Source organism: Salvelinus namaycush, chromosome 25, assembly GCF_016432855.1.
Source record: "Salvelinus namaycush isolate Seneca chromosome 25, SaNama_1.0, whole genome shotgun sequence".
NCBI lineage: Eukaryota > Metazoa > Chordata > Actinopteri > Salmoniformes > Salmonidae > Salvelinus > Salvelinus namaycush.
In genome coordinates this window covers 11,289,857-11,311,004 of record NC_052331.1, presented here as the reverse complement: position 1 = coordinate 11,311,004, position 21,148 = coordinate 11,289,857, and the positions used below count along the sequence as shown (strand labels likewise).

General features: G+C 45.2%; 1 protein-coding gene across 2 annotated transcripts; it reads right to left on the bottom strand.

Moving 5' to 3' along the window:
• Window positions 1–354: 354 nt before the first annotated feature.
• On the bottom strand, window positions 355–19,487 carry LOC120020237 (dynamin-3-like). Of its 2 annotated transcripts, XM_038963767.1 has the most exons (21): window positions 19,188–19,487; window positions 16,557–16,630; window positions 16,336–16,485; window positions 15,968–16,171; window positions 15,695–15,793; window positions 14,924–15,084; window positions 14,628–14,770; window positions 14,398–14,533; window positions 14,232–14,299; window positions 13,982–14,120; window positions 13,766–13,852; window positions 13,319–13,389; window positions 13,077–13,128; window positions 11,316–11,348; window positions 9,493–9,606; window positions 4,988–5,097; window positions 4,615–4,729; window positions 3,298–3,474; window positions 2,808–3,034; window positions 2,371–2,553; window positions 355–1,160 (listed from the first exon to the last, which is right to left on the bottom strand). In XM_038963767.1, the coding sequence occupies exons 1-21, from the start codon at window positions 19,346–19,348 to the stop codon at window positions 1,118–1,120; spliced, it is 2,547 nt and encodes an 848-aa protein (XP_038819695.1). In that variant the 5' UTR covers window positions 19,349–19,487; the 3' UTR covers window positions 355–1,117. The 2 variants fall into 2 exon arrangements, with proteins under 2 accessions (XP_038819695.1, XP_038819694.1); XM_038963766.1 differs by lacking the exon at window positions 11,316–11,348 and having other exon boundaries at window positions 355–1,163.
• Window positions 19,488–21,148: the final 1,661 nt, after the last annotated feature.

Genomic DNA, 21,148 nt, shown 5'->3' with positions numbered 1-21,148 from the left:
TGGAACATGTCACTATGTTCTCAGTCATACAGGGATATGTATATTCCCATAATTCTGGTAGGCGAAGTAATATCGGTGAACTTTTCTGTCTGTCTTTGTGTTGGGAACACCCTCCCTCCATCTTTCCAGCCAGCCTCTGAGTTTGAGCTTAGAAAAAGGTGTGAGGAAGATGACCACTTGACCAGCAGATACAGGCATACCAGACTCCATTGACAGGGTTAAGTGCATTTATTGCGGCGGGTTGTGTGTGAAATAATATACTGTTGGTACTGGTCCTCAGCCGTGTTATATGTGTATCGGCTGCTGCGGCTCCTGCTACTACAACACAGGAACAAATCACACAACGATCCAACATCAAATTACTCTCAAGGGTCTTGATTTATTAACAGCTTGGACCAAGAAAACAAATACAACTTAAACAGCAACAAACGTGCAGACAGACAATACATGCACACGGGGTTGACACAGACACACCTACACTCTCTCTCACTCTCACACACACACACACACACACCCTTTCGTCTCTAAGAGAAGAACACCTAGGCAAAAACATACAGAAAGCGGGTGTTGTACAATGTGTTATATATAATACTAAAACGAACTTGGCCTATATATAGGCCAATTTTTCCGCCTCCCACATACACACAAGTACGTGCAGTAAAAGCAGCCTATGTGCCATGCTGCATTTGGAATGGGTAGGGCAGTGCCACTGCTGAGCATAGATATGTAGAGAAGCAGCAGCTGGGGTGGAGGGGTTCTACGCAGGTTGTGTTCTAGGTAAGGGAGATGGAAGTTCTAGGGTCTGGAACCCAGTCGGAACTGAAGCTGCTAAGCAAACCTGGACCACAGGCGAGCACAAGCGTACATAGAGATATATACACCACAAGACAAGCACCATACTGTACATAGATACATGGACATTGATCGTCACCTGGCCTGAGGTCAGAGGGTTCAATGTCTGCACTGGGGGGGGGGGGGGTGGGGGGGGGGGGGGGTGAAGACCAAGGAGAGATAGATAGCAGAGGGGCTTGGGGGGGATAGGGGAAGGATGAGCGCTGGAGGATGAGCTAGGGGATGAACACTAGTCCCATTAGAGATCGCAAGCTCCTTTGACTGCTTATGATGGGGGGATATTTCTTGTTGGAGAAGGAGGGGGTCGCCTACTGGTGGAGAGGAAGGGAGGGTGGGAGGGCAGTAGTGTTTAGAGGCCAAAGGATGACAGAGAGGGAGAGAGAGTGAGAGGGAAGAATGAGAGGGGGAAGGAAGAGTGAGAGGGGAGAGAGAAGAGAGGGAAGAGTGAGAGAGGGAAGAGAAGCAGATAGTTTAAGACGGGTTAAAAACAGGCAATCACATTACTTTTTACTTCAATTTAAAAAAAAATTCAGTTGTGTATATTACTTTGTTTTTTTACATTTTATTTGTCATTTCTTAACGTCATCATCTCATCTCTGCTCAAGGCAGTAGCATCCAGCCAACCATTTAACGTCATCTCCGTGCTCCCCATTGAACGAGTCATCCTTTTTAGCAAGGCTAGTAGTAGCTAGCTGGCTGACAAAATCATTTTACTAGTTCGTCAATGTAGATAAGGCACTTTCAAGGCTGCTTATTACCAACTACTAAAACTATCCATCGGGTAGAGCTACCTCACAAACTGTCTCTATCCCGCTCGTCGTTATGTTGTGTTGCGTCATTCCTCTCTCATGCGGAAAGAACAGGTGCAATGGATTAGGGTCATTGTAACTAATTACCACGTTTCTGCGCTGAACTAAGTTGAATATTTGCCTAACTTCCAAAATCAGCCCAGCGTCCCACATAGCTGTTAACTTAATTTCTCATGGAAGATTTGATTTCTATCTAGAGAAACGTCAAGTTGAGCTCAAAAAAAATAAAAATAGAATTCAAGTAATTTAACTGACGTCGGTCAATTCGTTGTTTAACAACCAGGAAAATTTAGCATTTTTGTTAATCACTCAGCACTAAGAGAAACACTTGAGCTTGTGGACTCTTCCTTGTTTCAGTAACCACAAACCACTGGAATGTGTGTGTGTTTTACTTGAATTAATAACCCTCCAAATATTCCGCTTAAGATAATGGAACGTCTATACATGATGTAGGGAACCGAGTCAGGTTAGCTATATGGTCAGGAAAAACTCAGGGTTACCCCTGGTTATGGAGACACTGAACACGTTGGTACCCATGTCCATATATATCAGACCTTTTAATCAAAAGGCCAAAGCAACTTAGTGAGTACACACATTTTTCGTATGTGATCCCTGTGGGAATTGAACCCACGATCTTAGCATGATCACGCTCTTACCAACTGAGCTACACAGGAGCATATAGGCCTAAAGTAGAATGCCCTGGCCTCACCTGGGGATGCTGGGAGGGGCCCGGTTGGGGCGGCTGGGGACCTGGGGGCTGTCAGCACTGTTGTTGAAGGGCCCCAAGGGTCCTGGACGGTTAGGAGGGGGTGGAGCCCCTCGCCCTCCTCCGGGACTAGGGCGTTGGCCTGATGACATCCTCCTGGAACCAGTGGGGCTGGTTGGAGGAGACCTGGGGGGAAGGGGCCATCAGTACCCTTTCATGCATGACATATTCTTAACATCACATAGATAAGACTAAACTATTTGTGATTTCATTCAACAGTCTCCAAGTAAAAAAATTAAATTAAAAAGAATGACAGTCTTCAAACACGGTTCTCCTGCTCGCCAACCCAACATCTTCACCTGTAGACCAATAGTTGACTCCATTACATTACACTTAGATATCTAGGGAAGTCATTATCCATGGACTACCAGGATGCCTACCTGTTTCCCCCTCCACTGCGCCAGTCGTTCACGGGCGGGGGCATTGGGGTGGAGATGGTGGTGGTGGAGATGTCTCCTATGATGGCCAGGGCCTCCTTCAGGGACTGGTGGGTCCTGAGGACCTCGTCCCTCCTCTGGACCTGCTCCTGGGACTCATCCATCAGGGCACCCTGGTCCCCGGCCGAGTACAGCTGGGCCAGCAGCTCCGCATTGATGAAGTCCTTCACCTGGTGGTGGGGGAGAGAGTTGATGGACGGACTCATTCAAATTATTTTATAAAAGCTCTTTTTACCATGGTTGTCACACAGCGTTATACAGTAACCAGGCCTGTTTGAGTTAGCTTGCCTGGCACAACGGAACCAATAGAATCATGTGAAAAGTTGCACACCAGCCAGGCTCAAGCGAACGCTGAAAGTATTTGAAAAACGCCAACTACTATTTGAACCCATGCCCGATACCATTGGGACAGCGTGGAGCAGAGGTCCCTTACATTACTGATCATGAGGTGCATGATGGTCTTGGGCATGAGGTCACGGATGCACTTGTTGACGATGGCCATGTAGGAGTCGACCAGGTTGCGGATGGTTTCCACTTTCCGCTCCAGCTGAGGGTCCATGGAGAAGTTGTCCTGGGACGAGGACGATGAGCCGCCTCCCTCACTTTCCACCTATAGGAAGACAGCTTTAAGTTAACACGCCTGTATTTAGTGATACAGATCTTGTGGCTTGCATCTTTAGATGTAGAAAAGTCACGTGCATATCAAATGGCAAATAATAATTGTATTTGTAAAGCGCTTATCATTACACATGGAAATCACAAAGCTCTGTACGTCAGCAACAACCTTAAGGAAGGCTTTTAAAAAAGGGCTAAAAACTTTTAGCAAAAATGAGTCACTATAACAGTAGCATATATGCATGTCAGTCTCTCGTGGTTCAAAGTGGGAGAGAGATTGACGTCATCACTAATTGTTTTTGTAAGTGTTGACAAGCTGAATGTACCGAGGTGTCTGTATAAACTACTGGCACACAGCTCAGACACCCATGCATACCCCACAAGACATGCTACCAGAGGTCTCTTCACAATCCCCAAGTCCAGAACAGACTGGAACATGGAACATGGAGACATGGAACTCTATTCCACATCAGGTAACTGATGCAAGCAGTAGAATCAGATTATATATATATATATATATATTTTTTTTTTTTTTAAACAGGCAAAAATACACCTTATGGAACAGCGGATACTATAGAGACACACAAAAAAGGTACAGACACGCATGGTTGTTGTACGGTGGTATTATAAAGTTTGTATTGTACATTTTGTATTGTAAGTATGTAGCGGTGAAATAATGTTATATGATGTACTGTTCATGGGGAACAGTATGGGGACCATTAATAAATACAAATATCAAATAACATATCAAGGTGTAGCCTACATCTATTGTGACTCACTACATCTTCACAGTTACATCAAACTTCACTGAGAAAGAGAGGATGGAGAAAGGGAAAATAAAGTGATATGATGGGAAAATAAAGTGATATGATGGCTCACTTGGGAAGTGATAGGATGGATGACATAACAGAAGTGCAACATGGGAAGTGAGTGAAGGGTAGTCATGGGTAGTAGGGAACAGGATAAACAGGGCAGATGAGGTGGACAATAAGTTGCAGTGACACCACGGTAAGTGGTCACAGTGGTGGGCACCAGGGTTGGGGGCAATTTCATTTCAATTCAGCCAATTCGGTTTACTTCCTGAACTGAAATGGAATTGACCCCAACCTTGGTGACCAGTGCAGCTGTCACTCACATTAGAAGACCTTTCGGGGTAGACTCCAGCGCGCAAGAGAGAAGCCCTCCAACTGTCCACCTCGTCCTGAGTGTCACAGGCCAGCTCCAGGAAACGATTGTCCTTGTACACATTCCTGTCAGACCACAACACAGGGGAGGGGAAGAGGAAGTTAGTTACGCTTCCGGGTCATTTTAGGGGCACGTGGCAGGCTCATCCATTTAAATAAAAGGAAGAAAACGAGCCCACCAGACTATCTGGTTTCTGTCTCCTTCTAAAGTATGTATCGTTCTTATTAAAACTAGTGGTACTAAAGTAGGAATATTTTAAGTAGAAGTGGTGCTATAATATTACAAGTAAAGATGTGTTAAGATGTGTCTGTCTGGTTTCCGACCTTTGTTCTGTGTTGAAGATGGCAAAGGCATGCTTGCTGGACATGAACCCTTTCTCCACGTCGCGCACCTTCAAGTTGTCCAGAGGGAGCATGTATTTCTTTTCCTTCTCCTGAGATACAAACAGAAAGGGAGGTACCATATCAGCAGGTTTTACAATATAAACAAGCAACTGCAAAGAACCATGTTAGGGAAATGTTTACTTCGTTTCTGATTACTATCTGATCTCTGCGTGTCATATTATGTTTATTTCTCAGCTTGATTTTTAAAATCAACAGGTTGGCTTAGTCGGGCGATGATCCAGGGAGAAAGGGAGAGAAGGGGAATGTGGAAAGAAGAGTAGGGAGAAGGAGGAGAAGTTGGGGGAGCACAGGGGAGAGGGTGGGGGAGCACAGAGGTGGAGATGGAGTGGAGTGGAGTGGGAGGAAGAATGAGAGTGGGAGGCAGAGCGGGGCAGGGAGGGGGAGAGAGAGGGGGAGACGACATGTGGAAGTCATTAGTGTGCGGGTCGTTCTCCACGGTACGTTTGAAAAGGGAGGGAGAGCTGGGGCTGGAGGAAACGTTCTGGCTACGATAAAGAGGAGAAATACAGATGTGGAAAAACACAGGGGACTCCGGGAATGCGCTGTGGTGTGCATTTGAATGCATGGACGTCGGATCAAGCAGAGGGCTGCGGGTCAGGATAACACTGAGCATGACATGGTTTTAATCGTGAGCACAAAGAGTTGAGAGTAAAATTTTAAATTCTCCATCACACACACTCCATCAACCCTCACCATCTCAATTCTTCTCTCTCTCCATTATCCCTCCCCCTCTTATTTCTTCAATATTTCTACTTTCCTTTCCAGAGGCCCACTTCCTGCCTGATTTTCCGGGGAGTGAGGGAGAAAGAGAGCGAGAGATTAAATGACAGCCTGGCGTTAAGACTCGACATCTGGTACTGCTTAACAGCACAGAGAGATGGAGTGCAAGAGAAGGAGGGAAGAACTTCCAGAGTGGAGTTAAGAAAGAGAGGGAGACCTGAAGAAGAAACAAAGCGAAGGATTTCGAAAAGTGGTTCAACAGAGGTGTCCATATGTGACCCCCTGCAGAGCGATGGTAGGGTCTCACTAGGATGGCAGGGTCTCACTAGGATGGTAGGGTCTCACTAGGTATGAAACGAGAAAAGAACCATTGCAGACTTCTCTCGGTTGTATTCACCAAGGGGTCACTCCAACCCATATATGGTCACACGTGTCCCTCCCTCTTCCTCCATCTCTCCCTCTTTTTCCTTCCCTCTCTCTTTTTTGCAATATCCCCTCCCTGAGTGCTCAGCCAGTCTGTCCCGGTCGGTCGTCTGAGTGAATGTGCCACGTCAAGCCTGGATACTCTGCAATGCCGGCATGACCCAAACGGACAGTGAGGGGAGCGACACCCAGAAACACAACAGACAAACAACAGAGAGGGGGAGAAGAGGCGACACGGACGGGTGAAAAGAAAATAGGTTTTGAGGTTTGAGGGGGGGGATCCCTACTTCTTGATGCCAAAATGGAGGAAGGAAGGAAGACAAAGATCAGTAAACGTTACTGCCTACGGAATGGCAGAGAGTCAATGTCTTTGGGGCCTAAGACAGTCTGTCCGGCTCCGTCCTCCCAGTGTTCAGACTACCTGTTCATTGTCTTACTGGTGTACAGTAGTCTGCACATTGGTTAGACTGGGCAGGGAAGCACTTCTCTTCGGGGAAACACTGGCTTTCAAGGAGGTTTCATAGTGGGTTTGATTATCTACACTCCACCACTGACCATCTTCCACTGCCGTTTGCTCATCTCTTTGCTTTGTCTTCTACTCTGTGTCGGGTATCGGTTCCTATTTTGTACTTTTTGAATATTCTGACTGCATTTAAGACTTACTTTACGTCGTGGAATAAATGTATATCATTGGTTTCAAAAAAAAAGAAGAGAAAAAAAGACCTATATAAAGTTAAAAAGTCAGTCAGGTCTCAGACCAATGTGTTCTAACGTCCTTGAAACAGTCTGCTTACTAAATGTACGGTATAACAGCAATAGAAGTGTGTAGGCTCCTGGATCTTTACACAAAGAATCCAGCCCCGACTCTGATGCAGTAGATGGGAGAGGGAGGAGCAGCAGAGGCTCCATAGACTCAAACAGTCATGCAAAGTGGTCAATCCATCCATCAAGTCCTGCTTCAAATACAAAACACATCCTTCCAGTATTTCATTGGCGTTAGGTTGGGAGGTAACAGTAACAATGTTGCCTAAAGATACAGTCAAAGTCAGAGCTAGAATATGATACTATTATCATTTAAGTCTGTGGTCAAACTATTGTGTGGCAGATGGTCTTCTGTCCAGTGTGTAAAAGCAGCTAAAATATTATTTCACTGATGATATAATAAACCAACTAGAGGAGAGGTCTAGTGGTTTGGTATTTTGGTGGGGCTAGTGGATGATGGTGTTAAAAGAATGTATAAGGTTTATGTATGTAAGGTTATGTTACAGTAAATTACTGTATTGGGAGTTGTGTACTGTATAGGGAATAATATTTGATTGGGTAGGGATGCTACTGTAGGATTAACATGATTACTGTAATATTAGGGCGGCTGTGGAATTGTATTGGTGATAGATGGTCTGGATAATGAAGGGCTACTGGGTTCAGAAACAGAGAGGGAGGAATACTGCCATTTAATAGGTTATTTCTCCTCGCTGAATCATTGGAGACTGATGTTTGGATTACAAATGTGTGATTTTCCTGCCAAGAATGTGTGCAGTTTCAGAGAAACTGCCAACTGCACCAAGAAAGAGAAGGGGGGGGGAGGGGGTCAGAGAGAGAGAGAATAAATAAATATACAGTAAGATGCTCAAGGAAATATGGAAAAATGCTTGGTTGAATGCAGTGGTGGGATTAGTTATACATTACATATTACAAAAGTAGTGTGTTACTTTACAATATTACTTTGTGTGGAAAGTAAAGCATTACTTTATCATGTACTTTCATGAAACAAATCTAAAAATCTCCCCGTTTGTTTGACTGTCAGAGGGAGCATGGCGAGCCGCGAGCTCACTACCAAAAATAGCTACTTACTAACTTGGGTTTTAGCTCTATTTTCTCCTTTCATCTGTGGCGCTGCTTTCCTGTTGCTAGTCTACAAGTGCTGCTTAATTAGCCATATATAAATGTAAGCCAAAACATCTGTACAGATTTCTAATCGTTTCATTCAAAATCTCTCTCGAGCAGCCAGTTCTGGTTATAGCCCCCCGCACTTAAAAAGGGACCCATAGAGATGTACAGAGGGCACATTTACCACTAGATGTGAAAGCCCTCTATGGGCTTTGCTATCACAGAAGCGATCAATGGCAAAGATCAGAGGTGCGTACTCTATACATTTCTATGAACTGCAGCTGTTATGACATTTCTCCAAACAGCCTTTCTCCGCTTGCTCAAGAACTAAACGAGGAAACAAGTCGGGATTGGATCATGGAAACACGCGTCCGGTAGAGATATGATTCTGAAAGTCACGCACGCGTTGTTTGACAAAGTAACTAATATTACCCATCCGTTACTCATTAAAGTAATCAGATTACACAACGTGTTACTTTTGTAACACATTACCCCTAACACTGGTTGAATGTCAGAGATTCGTAAAACAACTGCTCTAAAGTTAACGCGACATGAGAATGTCTATGATCCATCGAGTTACCGTTTTGAATTACTCTTCATCAAATAGTGTCATAAAGCCGATGTGTGTATTTGCATGTGTGTGAGCAGTGGTTTTCTTTGGGATGGTTCCAATTGTGCAAAAGAAAACCAAATGTCTTAACTCCCAGCAGAGTGAGACGAGAGGTGGAGAGACAGAAAGAAGAGGGGGGAAACAACAAAAAAACAGACAAAGAGAGAGAGCGATTTCTGTCCAGTGAATTTAGCTGTGTATCGACCACGTACTGTATATAGAGACGATTTAAACCATGTGGACTGCTTGTTACCCGTGTGATGTCATCTGCTGACCAGTGCACGGATTGGCTGACTCCGGGAGTTGCCGTGTGTCTGCCTGTCTACACTTGCTGTGCAGAACATCCTGGAACCTGTACAGCAGGCACAGACAGGCAGACAGACACCAGCCCGTCAAGCTATGAATGACACCACATCCAGCCAATCAACGAGAACCCTGCATCGCAAGGAGAAGAGCAACGTCACTGAAGAGCCAACGTGGAACCACCGTTGAGTTGTGATTTAGTGGGTAGTCAGAAGGTATGGTTTATATTATGTCCTCTACAAAGATATCGAACAAAATACTTATCACTTGGGAATTGGCCAGAGATTCAAAGCACATATGTATATTTTACCATTTGTTGACCTGCCCACCCTTCTGCCAGACATTAAACAGAAAGGAGGGCTGTATCAGGGGAAATGGCGTTCCAAATCACCATCACCTGAAGTCTAGCCATAAACTACATCAGACTTACTGTGACTGACTGTACTAACTCACCCTGAAGAGGGTGAACTAACTCACTCACCTCATCATCCTTGAACCAGGACAGACTCTCAGCGGTCAGGACAAACCAGTACTCCTTAGCCCCGCCTTTAATTATGCTGATGTTGTTGATGGTCAGCCAGCCCTTACGGATTACCTGTAGAGAGAGCAGGGGGCAGAGGTTAGAGGTCAGGGGATGAAAGATGGGGTCATAGTTGTGGTGGGTGGTGTGATTGCCAGAAAGTATGAGAGGTTTAAAAAAGGTACTGAAGAGTTGTCATGTCCACACAGAAGCATCATCTACTGTACCTCATCCTACTTCAATCATAGTCAGTCAAACCTGGCCAGCTAGTCTACTGCATGTACCCAAACCGATGTGCACAAAAGTGACGTATGAATAATAAAATGCAATGAGAAAGTGTGTTGTGTGAGAACTCCAAGTTAAATGATATTCTCAGTGTATATCTTTGTGAATAAACCGCAGGTTGACATTTATTGTCATGAATCTTGCCCTGGAGGCAGCTCTGTAGAGTGGTCACTAGCTGGCACAGCCACAAATCTGATTTTAAACCTAACCCTAACCACACTGCTAACCCAAATGCCTAACCCTAAATTATGACCAAAAAGCACATTTTTGTTTTAATGAATTTTTACGATATAGCCAGCTGGCCCATCTAGCGGAAATCGCTCAGTTCTGCCTCCAGGGCAAGATTCATGACAATAAACATCAACCTGCAAATAAACCAAACCATAATTTGTGACTGAGTTCAGTTCGGTGATAGTGCCCTGTTGTGGCTGGAGACTATGTTGAAAGTTACAAACAGAGGTCTGTGTCACAGTGTTAAGAGGTGACCATCGTGTTATTAGTGCTTCATAACATCCCCCAAAAAAACAATATTAGCATTATAGCACTATAGCATTAGAGCTACATCAGTGTTTGTGTTAGGTGTGTTAACTAGCCTGCACACACAAGCCAGTGGCAATCAAAGGATTGAGTGATTATTAAGTTAGGTGTCTCAGATGGCCTAGAACCACTAAGGGGGTTACCCAAAAAGCATTATTTCTAAAGTCTTATTTTTGTTCAGTCCTGATACAAATCAAAGATTTTTTCAACACCATATATAGTGGGAGGCTGACTGACAGGTAACCCCCTGTGGTCAGAGGGATAAGGGAGTGTCGTAACGTAAACTGTTGCTCTTACAATCAGGCCTGAGGCGGGAGGAGAGGAGGCCTGAAACAGGAAGGAAGTGGGCCGTTAAAACACCTAAGGCACCTCGTCGGGATACAATCGCATGAATGGAACCTAACACACCCGGGCTCAAATACATCGTGGTAAATACTTTCTAATACTTAAGGTGTGCTTAATTTAGCTTGGAGCTTTTGCGACTATTCTATTGGTCCCATTGTATAGCAAACTAAATCAATGCAGATCGAGCATTTTAAAGTATTTCAACATGTATTTGACTGACCCATAACCTGTGTAAAGTAGCTAACTAACAGCCATAGCAGTTGAGTGGGTTCAAGTTAGCACTTTACACTTGTACCCATACATGGGTTGAAAATGGCAGATTTGGGCACCGATAAGCGCATAAATTGGAACACAGTAACATGCTATAAATGATGCCAGAGCTCAAAGCTCAGCGCTGTATGGCTCTTGATCCAACACCAACGGAACCTGCCAACTCCCACTCCTAAGGACACATCCAACTTACTGATGTTGACTCTGTGGGGTTTTAGAAAGTAACTTGACATTGTTGGTATCTGCCTATCAGCTTTTCTGGAATGAAAACAAAGTAATGTTCCCTAGTTATTTAACTTTAACTGAGATTGTTCCTATGCCACTATAAGTAGCCTTTACACTCGTACCTCTATACGGGTTGAAAATGGCAGGTTTGTTGACTGACAAGCGCATAAATTGGAATGCAGTCAGTGTACAGTAACATGCTATACATGACGATGAAGCTCAGGCCTCACAGTGCTGTGTGGGTTTTGACCGAAATCCGTTCTGATCTTCAGCACCACAAGCGATAAGAAGTTGCCCCCATCCCTCCTGCTAATTGGGCAACTTTTGCAGACTCTTTGTTGTCTGAGTGAAGAAATGCTGTTAATGAAGACGACTATGTGTTTTGAAAGATGAGACGCCGTACGAGCAAGCCAAACACCTGCGAGTCCAAATGTGCACTTCACATTTTCATATCATAAAACTCAAGTCATACACAGTGTCAACATTTATGACCACTAGGTCTGATGTACAAACACAACGTGACATGGCGTCATACCCTGGGTTGTTCGGAACAGAACGTCTGTCTATTGTGAAGAAAATTCACTGCGGAACACGGACCTGAATGCACCCATGACTTTCTATATACACCAAAATTACAATCTGTTTCTCTGACTTGCCCTGTGAATGCCTAACACTGTAATATCATATTTTATAACTTAGCTAGTCATGTTGGCAATGGAACAAGCTTTCAAATGATGCACACCTGAACAAGATTTCCATGTATAATGGGCCTTTTTGGGATTGCGTAAACAACTACAGTAATTGTGTGATGGCAGGGATGCAGGGCTGTGTTCAAAACAAAACAAGTGTGCTTCCTTAACGGCACAGCTAGGAGAGCTGCAAAAAGCACATTCTAGTTAAAGAAGCTTCTTTGAGTCATAAAAGTGTATTGAAATGACTTAGGAACTGTGTCCACCTTCGAGACACCAGTTAGTTCTTTCACTCAAACCCTTGTCATTTTTCCCCAGTTACTGAATTTATCCAGAGTATTTTTACGTTTCGTTATCAACAAATGCGGCTAAATGTAAAATGCACATAAAATCAACAGTGTAATGTTTGGATTCAGTCTTGTGAACTATTGTGCCCTCAACTTTGGTCAAATCATTTCCCCAGAATCTCCAAACTGTTCCCTTTCATTCGCTACCATGCTTATGCTTTTCAAATGTATTTTGTAAGAATCATTTCGATTTATCCCTATTCATATAGGCCAATTCCCAGGAGTGTAAAGGGTTAAGCTTGAGAGTAGAAAAAGCTATAAACAGTCAACTCAGGGTGGCCACAAGAGGGAGCCACACTCTGGGCAGTAGAGTAAATACAGACAGCAGGCAAAGCCCAACCCTAACCCCAACGAGTGATACTCACCAACCAGGCCAGACGCCCAAAACAGGGCTGCTCAGATTCTCACTAAGGGTTTGGGATGAAATGCATGGGGGCACCTTGATGACATAGAAGGGGTTTAAACATAGTGACAAAAGGTAAATAAAACTTAAAAACATCAATTTGTTTTGCACACACACCCAACATAATAATAAAAGTGTCACCATCCAACTGAAAAAGACAAAGGCAAAAGGTCCCCCAAAATCAACATGAAATGTAAAAAAGCATGCAACAAAGGCAATAATGTATGTAGAATGTACAGTAGTATACATACTGTGTGCTGTGTACAAATTAATGACATAAAGAAACCAGGAAGCATACGAGTCGCTGTCCCTATGGCCCTGTTTCGCCCTATATGGCCTGCAGCCCCACTGTTGGAGTGTGGGCACCCTTGGCCTTTTGTTCTGGAGCGCGTGGGTGCATGCGTGCAGTATTTCAGATCCTCCTCTATATCTCACCTGGCTGACCTGGCTTGCAGCGCTACTCTGCTTGTTACTCTGCTTGCTGCTCTGCTGTGCACTATGGAGCAGAGAAAGCAGAGAGACAGAAACAGACAGCGATAGGAAAGTAAGCACAGAGAGAAACAGACAAGGGACGGAGAGGTCTGTACGGTATTATCTGCAGGTATTCAGCATCTATTTTCACCCCCCATCTCCACTTTGTAATAACATTAGCAGGCCAATAAAGGCAGGCCTGGTCAGTCATTTACTTAGCAAAGCCTATGAAGTCCTCATGGTTAGTGTTGATGTACGAGAGCTGGACATCGATCAGCAGCAACACCTGCAATTGGAAACAGAAAGATTTGGTCAAAAATACATGAAAGCTTCATTTACAGTGCGGTATTACTAGCCCCTGGGTCAATAAGTCCACTGTTTACATAACCATGTGTGCATTTGTACTGTGTGTGTTGGTTCTTCTATCCTTGTGGGTAGCTAAAATACCCAAAATGTCCTCACAAGGATAGTAAAACAAGGACAATTCTCCCTCGTGGGGACATTTCCACGTCCTCATGAGGACAAAGGCTATTTTAAGCTTAGGGGTTAGATTTAGGGTTATAATTAAGGGTAAGGGTTATGTTTAGGGTTAGATAAACTAGGATTTGAATGGAAATGAATTTTAGAAGAACATAACGTGTGTGTGATATGTAGGTTGTTACCTGGTCCTTTGCCCTGCTCTCTCTGTCTCGGATGTGTGAGGTCACAATTCTCTCGGTTTCCTCACGCAGTCTGGGGAAGCAATCCAACTGAAAACACAGGCACACATCGCATCCTATCACGGTACATCATAGGAAATAATATCATTTAAAAACGCACCACGTTTTCTAATTCTAAAAAGGATACCAGAATGAGGATTGATTGACTAAAAAGGTTACCTTGTTGGTACACTGACGCACGGTGTTGATCAGCTCCTGAATGACCATGTCCACACACTTGATACACGGCTCCTTGATTTTCACTATCTGCTTCTTCACGATGGCCTCAAATGCCATGTCTGGAGTGAACAGGCCAGTCCTGCGGAGAGAGAGAGAGAGAGGGAGAAAGAGGAATAGAGAACAGTCAGGAAAGGAGGAAGAAGAGGATAGTTGAAGGTGGTAGGAGAGAGGTAAACAGTAAAACACCCACCTGATACCGTGGATGTTCTTGATGGCGTAGCTGATCTCCCGCCGCATCTCCTTGTCATCACACTCCATCTGGCAGCGAGAGCGAGAAAGGGAGAGCGATTGAGAATGAGAGTGTTTTCTAGCCAAGCACCAAATGAAACAAGATGTGCATCAGTCAGCTAGCTAACCTTAACCAGCTCGAAGGGGAAGCGCTCGTGGAAGATGCGGTTGATCTTGGCTCCACCAGAGAGCTCTACAGTATCCACCTGGTCCCCAGAGCCCTCGATACGCTTCTCAAAGTCCACTGAGAACTGCTGCACCATCCTAAACACACACAAAATGTCAGCTGATTTGCTGAATTGAGAAGAAATTGACCCCAACCCTGATTGTGAAACTTATTTTTTTCTGAAGGACTCACTGCAGCAGTTGCTTGGTCTTCCGTCCCGGGTCATCAGGACGGTATCCCCGGTACTCCTCGGCCTCCTTGTCCAGAGACAGCAGCTGGGTCTGCAGCTTGCTACGGAACGCCGGCAGTGTGTCACGGATGTGGTTGGTCAGTTGCTATGGCAACACAACACAAAATGTACCCTAAATATAACGTTGCTAAGCAAGCCTATTATACTGGCTTTGGGATGCATAGCAAGGATGTAATAACCTGTAGGAGAGACTCAGTTACTGTTAACTGGTCAGTCTACAGTCAGTCTGTTAGCCTACCTGGTTGAGGACTTTCTGCAGGCACGGGGTGCCCATCTTTTCGGCCATATGTCTGTAGGCCGGGTGAGTCAGGAAGAACTTCCTCTCAGCAGCCATAGCCATCTTGATGTCCTTCTTCCCATCAATGTCCTTCTGACTGCGGTTCACCACTCCAATATAACCTGGTAACACACAAATGGACAGGGTGAAACCACTCCAATGTAACCTGGTAACACACAAATGGACAGGGTGAAACCACTCCAATGTAACCTGGCAACAAACACAAATGGACAGGGTGAAACCACTCCAATGTAACCTGGCAACACACACAAATGGACAGGGTGAAACCACTCCAATTTAACCTGGCAACACACACAAATGGACAGGGTGAAACCACTCCAATGTAACCTGGCAACACACACAAATGGACAGGGTGAAACCACTCCAATGTAACCTGGCAACACACACAAATGGACAGGGTGAAACCACTCCAATTTAACCTGGCAACACACACAAATGGACAGGGTGAAACCACTCCAATGTAACCTGGCAACACACACAAATGGACAGGGTGAAACCACTCCAATATGGTTGGAGTCAGGGGGAATGAGGGAAAAAACATGACTGGGATGGAACCAAAATGAAAAGTACTTGCGGGAGGATAGAACAGAAAAGCTGATACCAAAGATAACCAAATTAGATTGGTTGGACCTAATAATGGATAAAGAAAGACAAAGAAAGAGAGATATTGGTAGGAAGAGAGAAAGAGTGAGCAAGAGACGGATGTCCCACCTCTCCTCAGGGGCAGCAGCTTGTTCTCCAGGACCTCCCTGGCATCTGTTCCCTCATCCATCAGGTCCAGCTTGGTGATCACTCCTATGGTCCTCTGGCCTGGAGTTCAAAGGGTAAGGGGCAAAAGGCAGGGGCAGGCCAGTCACAACACAAAGGCTACGTTCCAGGCTGACGTGATTGCAGACGCCTGCGAGATCTCACAACGCCTGGGCAGGTGTTTCAAATATTAGGTAACCATATCATATGACAGAGCAATATTGATCAACGTCTTACCCTGGGGGTCGACGTCTTTGGCCAGTTTGAGGGCGTCTGAGTTGGCCAGGTCAGAGTTGGCCGGGGTGACAGCCAGGATGAGACAGCTCTCCCTGCAGATGAACTGCATGATCATGTCTCTGATCTGCTGCTCGATGTCTGCTGGCTGGTCCCCCACGGGCACCTTGGTGATGCCTGGCAGGTCGATCAGGGTCAGGTTCAGCACTGCAGGCAGAGGAGAGAGGACACATGTCATAGTGAATATTACCTAACACACAGGAGGGTGAGGATAACAGCCCACAATGAACAATACACAATTGTTCAGCAGTGCAGGAGGTAGAGGACAGAGATGAGAGAGAGAGAGTAGTTAAGGGGTTGTGCATGTCTACCATGTGGGGAGTAGACGCGCAGGTTGATGGGGACGGGAGAGATGCCCTTATTGGCCCCAGTAATGCGGTCAGTCTCTGCCTCAATCTCCTGGCGAACCTCGTCGAAATCTGTGAACTTCTTCCCTTTGCAGTGTAAGAACTCTGCCCATTCTGTGAAGAAAAATGCAAAGATTAGATTCCAAATGTGTGTGTGGGTGTGGGTGTGTGTGTGTGTGTGTTACCTGCATTGGCGCTGATAAGCTGCAGGACAAGGGGCCTGCGGGTGACGATCCCAGAGCCTCGGGGCAGGAAGTCCCTGCAGACAGATAGCCAATCAGAGAGGAGGTGGGGTTGAATTTAACCTTGCCTTCCAGGAGCGAATGAGACAATAAGATGGTGTCTGGCTATGTGAGACTATGTTGACGGTGACAAAGATGGTGTTGCACTGTAGGAGACTGAGGCCTTGTGAACCTAGGGTGAACCACCAACAGCCACTGACTGCTATGGTGTACAATGACTCACACATACGGAACACACACAACCACATAATGCAGAATTAAAATCACAGCACACAACCAAATGGAGTCTCTTCTTACTAACAGAAGATATTATGAACGGGGAAAAAATGTTGATCTGAAAATGTCATCAGGCTCTTTGGTCCAAGAGTTTACCCTCAGAGCCCCCTGAGTACACCTCGATCCCCTTAATGCTGCTGATCAAATTAAATAGTCCTTAAAGTCATCAATTCTGACCTAAAGCACAAGAAGTCAACATGAACAGCTGCACAGTGGCAAGTAGCAGAGCACTCCGTTAACGAACGATGACTTCGGTACATACCAGTCTGCTACCAGGCGAGAGAGTGCATGTGTAGGTGTGTGTGTGTCTATTTTACCAGGCAGGTCAGTTAAGAACAAACTCTTATTAACAATGATGGCCTGGCAAGTGTGTGTTGACCTGATAGCCAGCAAGGTGAGACAAGGTCTCACCAACACCCCACATGCTTAACCACTCTTGTGTAAGGGGAAGCTGGTTTGATGAAGATGATGTGTGTTCCTGTGGGCCAAATACATCAGATATTGTTGTTGTTTGGGGGGGGAGAGATATGCTCATTTTGGAAGTGGGCTGCTCATTCGAAGGCAACATGGAGTCGAGAAGCTGCCAAGAAGCTGCTTAAGTACCAGCCCCTCGTGGCAGGCTTGGACAGCCTCAGGCGGAGGTGCTAGCTGGTGGCGCTGATATTCAGCAGTCTCAGTCACGCACACAGGCTTGCAGTGTGTGGCCTCCAGATTGCTGGCCTGACAAAAACTAGGTCAAAGCAACTGGCTAGGTACTGCTCTGTTTCAGCTGTCGTGGGCAGCCTAGCTGTTTGGAGAAGGAGGTGCTTCCTGTACCCTGGACTGCCATGCATACAACGACCTTTGAACTGTTTGGATCCTTTTTTTGTCAATTTGATTGGTGGATTCAAATAAAGTATTTAAAGTGTGTGTGTGTCTACATGCATGTTTAGGCCCCTTGTCATCGAGTTGGCTAGATGAATGAACACATATTGATATTGAGACCTCTATCTATGGGCTAGCAGAAAATATGAGTCAGACAGGACTGTTACTCAGCTGGATCCCAGGTCTTAGGGGTGGCTGGCTGGACCTTGACTGATGCTGCTGCCAACAACCCTGCACTTCATCTATCTAGACCTGGGTCATATTCTCTAGGCACAAAACGGAAGAAAACAGACTGAAATAGAGAGGGACTGTGAACCTTGTTCAATAAGAAACTCTCCTTTTTGTTACCATTGCAAAATGTTTTGCTACATTGTGCACTAATTAATATGACCCTGGAGATTAGTAGGAAACCTTCTATACCTAACCTCAATTGCCAGTCTTTACCATTCACATATCTGTAAATATTTGAAGGTATATGCAATCTTTCTGAACCTATACCCTCCTGTCCATATCTAATGGTATCTGTTTTATGTACCAACCACATTGCCATAATGTACCACTTAATCCCACAGTGCAGACAATCTAATGGAAGCTCTTCTTTATGATTGACAGTAGAACGGATTTGATCATATTGTAATGAAACAGGCAGGGAGCAGCGCGCTATCGACTGTGCCGCAAAAGCATGCTCGAGCGACAGAGTAGATTTCCGCCCTTATAAACCCAGGGTCGTTACACTACTCCCTCCTTTCAAAGAGCGCGTCCTCGCGCTAGCTTGCGACTCTACGTCTTACAGGAACGCGCTGACCGGTCAAGCACACGCACTGTCGTGGGTGCAAGGTCCGATCCCACTTCTGACACCAATGTAATGAAACAGGCAGGGAGCAGGTCTCGAACCCTCGACCCCGAGGTCCGACGCGCTATCGACTGTGTCGCAAAAGCATGCTCGAGCGGCAGAGTAGATTTCCGCGCTTATAAACCCAGGGTCGTTACCCTATTAATGTAATAAGAGTGTTGCCTGGTGTTAACGTATATATCCACCAGTCCTTACAAGTCATTTCCTTACCTATTTTACTGGGGGGCATTTTACATTTCAATGAGTTTAAGCAAATGGTTCAAAACAAATGCTGAGATTTCAGGGACTGAAACAGGCTAAATGGGGCTGGCTGATTGGGCTGGAGTCTCGAGTGGGTTGCGGTAACCCAAATATCGGCTCCCTTGTCATAAAGCCGGCTATAAAATAGTAATGCGCGTTAAAAATAAGATGGAGACGAGCTCCTGGCTCAAAGAAGATCGGGACGCCACAGACGTTTCGAGAAACGAAACGTGACGGGGATGGACACGACATCCCCGACCCCATGCTTAACACGAGATAGTATTATGTATTGCCCTATAGTGATGAATTTGGCGTGTTGTGCTTGGATGCTGCTCCTTTACCTGCCAACGAAGTTCTCCAACACGGAGCTCTTGCCAGCGCTCTGTCCGCCGACTACCGCGATCTGTGGCAGGTCAAGATTGCAGCTCTGACCGATGCCGCTGAAAGCGTCTTGAAGCTTGTTGACCAACGGGATCAAGTCCTCCATTCCCCGGTTACCCATGGTGCTAGCGGGCGTGAGAGGCTCAAGCTGAGAGAGAAGGAAGTGGGCGGTTATATCTTTAATCCAGTGCTACCGTGCTTGTTGATGTTGTTGTCATCCAGACGCGCAGTGCCCCAAGCAAAGCAAGGGTTGATTCGACTGAGAGAGAGAGGGAAAGAGAGGCAGTCAGAGTAGGATTGCGCAGTTGCTTGCCACCAACACCGCGCACACACACAATTTTCTTCAAGGGCATTTGGGTAATGAAGTCCTTGATAAAACCCCGCTCTAAAAGCACATAATATAAAACCGTGCATGGAATTGTAGACAGTCTAATTCCATAGGTTTGGAATGACCTACCCACACCAAATGATTCGCGTTGCATCGAACATGATGTGTTTTGCTTACAGGCAACACCTTTACAATAAATAAATCACAGCATTCATTCTATTCTTTATCTATAGCCATTTCTCATTTACCCTTTCTCAAGGATTCCTTGGCGTTTGAAGAACAGGCTGATCCAATCCAAAATCCGTATCCATACGCAATTATAGCCTACAAGCAACGCCACCTGCTGTAACTGAGCATCGGCTTAATGTGAATGTCATGTGGTATATAATTATGTTTAGGTAGCGTTGATATGCTCGGATGGACTTCAAAGCCTCATTCCGAGCGAACACAAATTCGCCTCTATAACGGATTAATCATATTTCTTTTACGCAACCGCGATAATTGCGATGCTCGCCGCGCCTGGTGATAAGATTGACATATGAGGTGCCCAATGACAGCAATGGAGTAGTGGTCGCGGCACACATACGCGGCGCGGTAGGCCTATAGGCAGAGCGCACACAGGTTAGGCAAAACAAACCCGCCCCCTGTTTACATCGTGCCAGTTTTGCCGTCGTGACTCACGGCTGCGAATCCCCTCACTGAGCATGATTGGTTGGATGCACTTCATCAATCCCCTGCAGTGAGACAAAAAATTACATTTCGAATATTTGAGGCTGAAGGACACTGACACATTCATGTCCAACAGCCCCCCTTTCCATCACGGCCTCTTCTATCGTGTGTGCATAGATCATGTTTTTTGTTAGATGGCAAAGCATTGTGTTCCATAGCAGGTGGCCAGTATAGTGGTCACCACAGTCAGTTTGTAGGCTAGGTCTAGGCTACTGTAGGCCATAGGGATGTCTGGAGAAGGAAGTCATGCAGAGAGGACAAGGCACAGCCTGCCTATTTTAAACTCACCAGGCCAACATCTGTGTTAGATAAAAGCCATTTTGTTTCTTCCATTCGTTATAACAATAGCTATACCCTACATTTGACATGCTCATTAAACATCAGCATTAGAATAGGTTGCTAAATGTGATTTGGCATTAGGCCTACCAATTGTCTTTACCTTGGTGGGTGCAGACATGCTACGGGATGACCGAAGCAAACCAAATTGTAGTTGTCACATGCTTTGTAAACAGGTGTAGACTAACAGTGAAATGCTTACTTACGGATCCTTTTCCAACAATGCAGAGTTAAAGATAAAAAAATATATATAAATAGTAACACAAGGAATAAATACACAGTGAATAATGAATAACGAGTAAAAAATAACATGGCTATATACATGGAGTACCAGTACCGAGTCGATGTGCAGGGCTACCAGGTAATTGAGGTAGCTATGTAGATATACAGTACCAGTCAAGGTAGTTACCTGGAGTGCATTTCAATTAACTGGTGTGCCTTGTTAAAAGTACATTTTTGGAATTTCTTTCCTTCTTAATGCACTTGAGCCAATCATTTGTGTTGTGACAAGGTAGGGGTGGTATACAC